At 44.0% G+C, this 7290-nt stretch overlaps 1 protein-coding gene across 1 annotated transcript in view; it reads left to right on the top strand.

The window, feature by feature from the left end:
* Window positions 1-3: 3 nt before the first annotated feature.
* Window positions 4-7290, top strand: part of DNAH3 (dynein axonemal heavy chain 3) — a 150344-nt gene continuing 143057 nt past the window's right edge. Inside the window, exons 1-3 of the mRNA XM_064478501.1 lie at window positions 4-412; window positions 3555-3699; window positions 4197-4601. Coding sequence (XP_064334571.1) covers window positions 4563-4601 — 39 coding nt within the window. The 5' untranslated portion in view covers window positions 4-412; window positions 3555-3699; window positions 4197-4562. The remainder of the gene's footprint in view (window positions 413-3554; window positions 3700-4196; window positions 4602-7290) is intronic.

Below are 7290 nucleotides of genomic sequence, written 5' to 3'. Positions count from 1 at the left end.
TGCATCCCCGCACCCCCGCCGGCCGCCTTCCTCCGCCCCTCGGCTGTGGCCCCGCCCCTCCGCCCCGCTTTGCCACCCGGCGGCCGGAAGGACCGTGCCCAGGCGCACACCCGGCACCGCCCCCACCGCCCCCACCCCCGGCGTCGCGGCGGCATTTGAAAGTGCGCGGTCCCCTCAGCCTTTGGGAGCCTCCCCGACAAGACAGGGGCAGAGTAAGGAATATGTGAGGAAACTAAGGCTCAAAAACAGCTGCCTTTCCTACACTATTGGCTTGGAGTGCGAGTGCCCGGGTCCCCTCAGAGACAGGTGTCAAAGAAAGGTGGTCACAGGGTCTTAGGGCTTCCCCGGCCTAAATACCCTGAAGCGACTCTTCTGGAACTACCCTTGGAACTCAGGACAGACAAGTGATGAGGTACGACCTTGACTGGAAGGTTTCAACCATTACTTCAACCATTAGTTCAACCAATTGCAAATGTCTTGAGCCTGTGCGGTCCTTAAAGACCGGTTAGATTAGTAGCACCATTTTCTAAATGAAAAAGTCTAACCCCAAATCCTTTGATTTCAAGTCAGAGCCAGAGCACATGTTCCCTGACCCCAATTCCAGCCCACACAGCTGGGTTTCTCAATGGGCAGCGCTACTGACGTTTTGGGCGGGAAAATTCTGTGCTAACGGGGCTGTGCTGTGCATTGTGGGATGTTTAGCCACATCCCTGGCCTCTACCCACTGGAGACCAGTGGTACTTTCCTTCCCTGAAGACAACTAAAAATGTCCCCAAACACTGGCAGGTGTCCCCAGTTGTCTGGGTTGAGAACAGTTGCCATAGAGCGTACTGGTGAAGACCATGGACTGGAGGCCAGCAGTCCTGGGCTCTGGTACCAGGTCACACTCTTGCTGTGTGACCCTGGATGAGTTACCTCTCTGAGCTTCAGCTTCATCTGTAAAATGGAGGGATAGACTTGAAGACTGGCCTGCTACTGCACAGTTCTCAGGCCCCTTTCATCCAGGGACCTGTGTTGACCTCTCTCTCCTCTGTGACCTGTGTCCATTGCGACCTGGAAGATAACTCTTTAGGAAAGAGAAAAGCTATCACGGGGTCGTAGTGAGGACTGGTGCAGTACTGGCTGTAAAGAATGTAGCACCTGTCTGGAACATCGGAGGGGCTCAAAAATATTTAATGTATTGCTATTTCTTTTTCCTGTGTCTTTTAAAGGCTGCTTGGTTTCTTTTTCTTTTTTTTCTTTTTTATTGCGGTATACTTGACATATAACTTTGTATTAGTTTCAGGTGTACAAGTATAACGTGATGATTTGGTATTTGGGTATATTGCAAAATAATCACAAGAAGCCTAGTTAACATCTGTCACCATATATAATTACAGAATTTTTTTTCTTGTGATGAGAACTTTTAAGATTTACTCTCTTAGTAACTTTCAAATATTGAAATGCAGTGTTAACTATAGTTACCATGCTGTACATTACATCCTTGTGACATTTTATAACTGGAAGTCTGTATGTTTTGACTTCCTTCACCAATTTTGCCCACCCCCCCACAATGATGTATTACTTCCACCAACTAATATTTCTGGAAATAATCAGGCTGGTGGGTAGAGACATAAGCTGGGGGATAGTAAGATAAGGAATCCTGCTCTAACTCTGCAACTGCCAAGAAAGGGGAAGCTAATGGCAAAGATAGGAAGACATGGACAGAAAAGTGTCCCTAAATTCTTATGTTTCAGGCAGTCCTATCTGGTTTCATGCTTTTTTTCCAGCTGCAGTAGGAAAGGACTCAGGAAAGGACTGTTTTGTTTTGTTTTGTTTTGTTTTGTTTTGTTTTGTTTTGTTTAGAACGAAGCGTTGCAACCTTCCGTCTCTGCTGGGTGTTGCTTTGGAAATCTGAACTGGGGCTTCCACTGGAAATTTTGTTCAAGGGTGCCCTCTAGGGGTGCCTCTGCGAATCCTCTAATTCATTCCACCTCTGGCATTTTTGTGCAGCCAGCCAGATTTTGCTTTTCCTCCTGTATTGGCTGCCTCTTCTTCTACCTTACATATTCCCTGACGGTGGGAACCTTAGCATCGCTCTGTAGCACAAGGACTTGGCTCTTGCTGACCATTTAATGGGTCAATAAATCCATGTGCACTTTTCCACAGTTACTTAACCTGACTAAGCAATTGTTTCAAGCCTCAGAAAAGATCTGCCAGAAGCACTGGACGCTGAATACGAAATGTGCAAAAATTTCCAGCAGCAGGTGGAGATCTAAGCTGTTAACACCACATAGATGAGGACAGTCTAGAACCTAGCTGACCTCTTCTCCCCGTATTGCCAGATTTAGCAAATAAAGATATGGGGCACCCAGTCCAATTTGAATTCCAGGTGAGCAACAGATAACTTTTTAGTATAAGAATGTCCCAAATATTGAATGGGACATACTTATACCAAAAAAATGTTGTTTACTTGAAAATCTAATTTAACTGGGCAACTGTGTTTTATCTGGCAACCCTATATACTTAAAGTTGATTAAGGGATTTGAGGCCCACATCCTTGCTTGGAAATTATTGAACTGATGAAGTCAGCAAACAGTTCTGGTGCAAGTGAAGTGGCCTGAGGCAGGGAGAGATGATGGAATTTTCATTCTCTTTGACAGATACTTATTTTCTATCTTTCTTCAGACTACATGTAGGCTTTGGCTAAAGCCATGGAGCAGATTCCATAATCAGGTTCAAGTTCCAGCTTTACCCCTGACCTAGCTGTGTGACTATGGGCAAATTACTTAACCACCCTGTTCCTCAGTTTCCGCAGTCATAAAACTTGGAATAATTGTATTTATCTTCTGCATTGTTGAGAAGATTTGGAAAGACTTGCTCATTAAGTGCTTAGCACAGTGCCAGAAGCTAGTATAGAGCAATAAATGGAAGCTGTAATTATTGGTTTGATGTTTTTAAACACAGGTGGACTTAAAGCACACAGAATTTCAGACAGAAGCATGTCTCCTACTCACACACACATACACACACACACAAGTGAGTAGGAGACATGCAATGAGCATCATACCATGCCTTTTCTAGTTCTTTACTTTGTTGGGTTACAGCTGCTGGGTTTTTTGTGGGACATGGGATTCCATGCACTATTCTAGGAAGTCTGGTAATAACCCCATTTCTGTCTAAAATCTCAAACCCTGTCACTGGCTCATTTATTCCAAACACTATTTGAAACTATATATACCTTATGGTAAAGAGTGCAAATGTAAGGAATGAGGAGTCTCAAGTTTATTCTGAAAGTATGGAAAGCCCAGCTTTAAGGAAGAGGTAAGAGAAACGGAAGTACTTGGTACTACGTAATGCTCATCATGAGTCTCAGAAATGTTTGTGTTCTGGGCAGGTGCTTGATGGAAGCATGAAGGCTCCAGGCCAGTTCCCTTGTTTGGACAACAGCTAATATAGTGTCTGTGTATGAGTGTATGTGTGCATGTGTTTCTGTGTTTATCATGAGAATGATGTTAGCCACGTTTACAGAGTGCCTACTGTGTCAAGTAACCAAACTCTCCTTGTTTCCCCAGGACTGAAGGGGTTCCCCAGGATGCAGGACTTGCAGTGTTAAAACCCAGGAAGTCCCAGGAAACTGGGACAAGTTGGTCATCCGTCTACTGTGTCCACATTGCTTTACAGGTGTTGTCTCATTAAACCCTCGAATCCACCTATGAGGTAGGTTCTCACACTGTTGGCATTTTACATTATAAAGGACGCTTGGCGAGATTAAGCAATTTGCTTAAGCCACATAGCTAATTACCGGGAAGGACAGGGTCTGAACCCAGACCTGTCTGACTGTCGGGCCCAAGAATTTAACCACCACTCTATGCATTTGTACGCCTCCAGAGGCACAGCCGCTCATTGCCAGTCACCTCTGCATTTCTGGGTCAGTGCTAAACCTTCCTTTCCGTCACCAATACTTCCTGCTGGCCAGCTGGCCTCCAGCAAAGGATGAAGCCAGGACACAGAGCTGAGTCAAGCCCAGTCTTGTATCTGGGCACAGCAGAGGCCCCTCCTTCCCTAGCAACAGACGCTGAAGCCTTGTGACTGGCCCCAGGGCCTGGGTACAAGCCCTTCCAGTGAAGAGAAGAGAGGAGTTCAAGCCACCAGAGGGATTGTTTGGTGGGGTGCTTCCTTCCTCTTCTCTGTGTTAATTCGTAACTCTGCTTCAGTTTTTCCTCTACAGTGAACGCGGAGTGTTCCTGGAAAATTTCCAAGAGAGAAGCCGCTCAGTGGAAGGGAAGAGCGGCCATTGCAGGAGGACTAGGAACCACAGCAGAAAGCCCAGCAGAACCCCAATGCTGCCTCTTCATTATCTAGCTTCCCTTTCTCTCTTCTTCTACCAGGAAACTACTCGGGGAGCTGAAGCCTATGACCTCAGAGGGGCAGCCCTGTGAACAGAGCTTTCAGAACATCTGGAAAGTTCCATTATCTATGTCATCCCCATTATGCTATAGGAAAGTGTGAATTTCAGAGCCACTGGTAGGAGAGGTAGAAACAGAGAGCTCTGTGTTCCTTTTTAAATAAGTCCAGTTAGAATGGACAACATGAGTGACATGGATTGCTTATCTCAGAAGGTAGGTGTGAATTTTAAGGTATATTTCTTTTTTCTCACCTGTGGTATTTTCAACATGTAAGGAATTTGGAAGTGGGCGGGAAGGGGATGTATCAATCATAGACCAAGTGCCATGTTAGATCTCCTTGAGTGAGCATATGTGTTAATCACATTTTGGTGTGTCCTTGAATTATGCTTTTTGCTGAATTTGCCTTTTGGACATCTTCAGGTTTTACTGTGCAAATTTCAGGAATAGACACCTGTTGTTCCTTTCCCTTCCTTTCCAGGCCATTAGACCATTTATTCCATCCAACAGTTCCCAACACCGGATGCACATAATTTTATCCTAGGGAGTATCTTGAAAACGTAGAGATTTGGCTTCACTCCCAAAGATTCTGGTCCAAAAGGTCTGGAGTGGAGCCCTGCAATCTGTGTTTTTAGCTAAGACTCCACTGATTCTGCTGTTGTAGGTCCTCAGGTGAGCATTTGGGAACTACCTCCACGAAGGATGTGCAAACATCACATGTAGTCAGAAACAAGCCACCTGGAAATAACAGTTTTACCAATCTAGGTGCCAGAATCTTGGTGGAGAAGCCAAGATCCACTAAGTTGCCATACATTGAAGTGCCCAGAGGAGCATTTTAAATCAAAACTTTATAAAATTAAAGTGGATTTATTGATAATTACTGAGCCCACCTCTGAAACGAATACTTTCTGCAATTTACTGGAGAGAACATTTAAGCATTAGTATGTTTAACAAAACCGTTTTGGGTAGCCAGGTAATTCTTACAAAAATCTCCATCCCTTTCCCTTTGAGGGCACCACAGAGGATTCTTAGGCAGGTGTGTTCAAAGAAAACTCCACTGTATTCTGGAATTGATTTCTAAATCTGCTGATCTTGTATGTGTCCCACAGTTCCCTGTCCCATGCACTGAGCTGTTTTCCACTATCAGGGTCTTATGGCTCTGTGTGTATAAGTCTTAGTCTGTGCCTATGAACCAGCTCAAAGTTGAATTTGTTTTTCAGAGGTTCTGCTCCTCTCCACTTTGTTCTGCAAAAATGCTCAAATGTTAATTTGCTTTCTTACAAAATGTTGTTTTGCTTTATTATCCCAAGAATGGCTTTTCTCTTTGTATGATGACTCAGCTGCCTCTGGATCTATCTCTTGGGTGAGCACCTCTCAGTATGGAGGGACATAAATATAATTCAGTCCAGCTCAAACCTAAAAGGAAATCTATAGCCTTAAGTAACTGAGAAATTCAAGTTGGATCCCTGAAGGTCAGTTCTTAGATCAGACTGGTCCAGTTGAGGTCACTGGGAGTCTGTCTGTCTCCTTCTGGTGGCTCTGCTTTCTTTCACGCTGGCTTTCGTCTAAGGAAGACTTATTCTGTGTAAGGCAAAGATGGCTGTTGAAAGTACCTCTTTCTCAACAGTTCTAGCAAAAGTGTCAGGAAAGACTGATCATCCTAGCTGGTACCACATGCCTGCCCCTGCACCCATCACAGTGCCTGAGAGGAGAGAGTATTCTGATTAGCCAGACTTGTGTCACACGCTCTGTCCTGGACACAGGGGCTGGGATCAGCCCACTGTACAACACAGACTGAAACTGGAGTAAAGCCAGTTACGTCCACTAGGGCTCTATTTACCTGTTTTTCTGGGGAGAGTAACTTCCCAGTTGGTGTCAGGGATGAAATCAGTTTTACCCCGTAAGCAGAAGCATCAATGCCAAGACACCCCCTGAATAATGTTAACATCCTCTTCGACTGCAGAAGCTTAGGGGTTTTTTTGGTTTAACTCCCTGTTCCCAATCTCGTTGTAACTTATTTAAGATGTTCGAAATCTGTGGTGTTTGCTTGTTGCTCTTTTAATGAAGATTTCTATTTGAAACAGATTCAAAAGCTAGGCCAAGGGAAAGATTTCCACTGACCAACAAAACCTTCTTGCTTGCAAAGATGAAATACAGACCACTCTCACTTATCAACCATTATGTGTTGTACATCTGGAATCTTGAAGGAAATCATGAATAGCTTCATATCCCTGAAAATACTGCTGCCAAAATCTACTTTCAGTAGATGGCCAAACTCCTTTCAAGTTGATGCTGGGTTTTTTCATTTGGTTCACTTCACCAGTGCAGATCTGACGTAAATTTCAGTATTAACAGAGAAGTCTCTTGTAGATAATGGGTCAGTTATTAGATCCTTGAAACTGAGGTCAAGAGCAGAGAGACAGACATAGGGATTTAAATCAACAAAACAAATTCTCTAATCTGAAAACAAGAGGGTCAGTGGGTCTTAAAGTCAGCATGTTTAAGGTGGAGCCTGAGCATCCCTATGTTTAATAAAATTCCATTGGTGGGTCTGGTGCGCCGCAGTTTTTGAAAACCATTGAATTAGGCCATTAGATCAGTGAGCCTATTCTGCTTTTAAAAATCCCAGGCTCAGTATGCATTTTTGTTTAAGGTTTTGCATGCTTTTGTTTAATTTTAAAATCAACACATTCCCAAAGTGATTTGCTGTGTAAGTGATACTTGCTGTTTCCAGTGTGTTGGGGTGCAGAGTGATGTGTATTTAAAAGCACCTCTGTGTAGCTAGGATGTGTTACTTTTCCTCTCTGAGCTTAGTGTAAGCTAAAACGTGGATATGAAAATCTCGTAAGTGCCTGGCACATAATAATCTGGAATAATGGCAGATGTTATTATTGTTAATGTTATT

Source organism: Camelus dromedarius, chromosome 24, assembly GCF_036321535.1.
Source record: "Camelus dromedarius isolate mCamDro1 chromosome 24, mCamDro1.pat, whole genome shotgun sequence".
Taxonomy (NCBI): Eukaryota; Metazoa; Chordata; class Mammalia; order Artiodactyla; family Camelidae; genus Camelus; species Camelus dromedarius.
The sequence above is the reverse complement of the archived record's forward strand: the minus strand, read 5'-3'. Positions and strand labels throughout refer to the sequence as shown.